The following is a 1,801-nucleotide window of genomic DNA, read 5'->3' on the forward strand; positions in this document are numbered from 1 at the left end:
TGATTCGATCAACGGAACAGCCTGCTCGTGAAATTAACGTACGAGTGGCTGAGCACTCCACAGACACGTGTACCCTTAATGTACTTCTCGGGGATATTCAGCGTGACACAGTGTGGCAAGGTTGACCCTTTGAATTACAGGCACAACAGAAACAGGAAGTATGAGTGAGAGAAAGTTGTGGTGAAAGAGTACAGCAGGGTTCGCCACCATCCCCTGCCGGAGCCTCGTGGAGCATTAGGTGTTTTCGCTCAATAAACACTCACAACGCCCGGTCTGGGAATCGAAACTGCGATCCTATGATCGCGATTCCGCTGCCCTAACCACTGGGCCATTGCGCCTCCACGATAAGTTACGTAGACGTGAATAAACCAACAGCAGTCGTCACATAGCAGAAGAGACAAACACATACAAACAAACCCATACACACACATACATAACATATACTCACTCACACTACAGACTTCCATGCAGTTTCCGTCTACCAAATTCACAAATCTGTCTGTGGCTATTGTAGAAGACACTTGCCCAAGCTAGCCCATAGTAAGTCTGAGCCCAAAACCAAGTGGTTGCAAAATGAGCCTCTTGACCACACAGCTATGTATCTCTGTATACTCTCTCTCTCCCTTTTACTCTTTTACTTGTTTCAGTCATTTGACTGCGGCCATGCTGGAGCACCGCCTTTAGTCGAGAAAATCGATCGACACCAGGACTTATTCTATTGCTCTCTTTTTGCCGAACCGCTAAGTTACGGGGACGTAAACACACCAGTATCGGTTGTCAAGCGATGGTGGATGGACAAACACACATACACACACACACACACACACACACACACACATATATATATATATATATATATATACGACGGGCTTCTTTCAGTTTCCGTCTACCAAATCCACTCACAAGCCTTTGGTCTGCCCGAGGCTATAGTAGAAGACACTTGCCCAAGGTGCCACGCAGTGGGACTGAACCCGGAACCATGTTGTTGGTAAGCAAGCTACTTACCACGCAGCCACTCTTGCGCCTGTACAATCTATTGTACAATCTATTATAATAACGGTAGTTTCTTGTATCGAAGACGGTTCAGCAATTTCATGCAGTGATCGATTGCTTGCGTTGCACATTAACTCACTCTCTCCATCAATTCTAAATATCATGTACAGACGCACTATTTACTGCACGTCAGCTGTCGAAGTCACTGCTGAGCAACGTGAGATGAAGTGTTTTGCGTGAGAGCAGAACGCACCGCCCAGTCCTGGAATTGAACTTAACATCGTGAGTGTTATACCCTGACCACTAGGCCATACGTCCTCTATGAAAAAGCAATATTACATAAATTTACTTACTGCCTTCTGCTGACATGGATGACTTGAATCCCGTTGACCTTTGCATAATAGCACTAGAAAGTGCTTCCTCCGAAGCGGTCTGGTATCCTCCGACTGCGCTAACCATGCTGGTAAGACTTATCCTGTAACACAAAAGAATTGAAAAGTAAAGAAATATACAGCTTCGATTGAGCAAGCTTGAAATCAAAATTGTTCCAATCGTTATTAATTCCCGCCCCCATTTTTTTTTTGTGGTGGTGGTGGTGGTGAAAGAAATAAAGAAGAAAAAGATGAAGAAGAGTAAGAGGAGGAGAATTAGGAGGAGGAGGGGAAGAAAGGCGGCGTGACCAGCCCACCTGTTATCTAGAATTATATTGTGTAATTTGTCCTTCCATTTTAACATAATGAGGAGGATTTGGCTACTATTTCTAGCAGAGCAAACAACAACATAGAAACTCTCTCTCTCTCTTTCTGTC

At 44.6% G+C, this 1,801-nt stretch overlaps 1 protein-coding gene across 1 annotated transcript in view; it reads right to left on the reverse strand.

Annotated features, from left to right (window-relative positions):
- Nucleotides 1–1,312: 1,312 nt before the first annotated feature.
- Nucleotides 1,313–1,801, reverse strand: part of LOC106873798 (60 kDa neurofilament protein) — a 16,503-nt gene continuing 16,014 nt past the window's right edge. The window contains exon 7 of the mRNA XM_014921314.2: nt 1,313–1,468. Coding sequence (XP_014776800.1) covers nt 1,339–1,468 — 130 coding nt within the window. The 3' untranslated portion in view covers nt 1,313–1,338. The remainder of the gene's footprint in view (nt 1,469–1,801) is intronic.

The sequence above is a fragment of the Octopus bimaculoides genome, chromosome 21 (genome assembly GCF_001194135.2).
Source record: "Octopus bimaculoides isolate UCB-OBI-ISO-001 chromosome 21, ASM119413v2, whole genome shotgun sequence".
Taxonomy (NCBI): domain Eukaryota; kingdom Metazoa; phylum Mollusca; class Cephalopoda; order Octopoda; family Octopodidae; genus Octopus; species Octopus bimaculoides.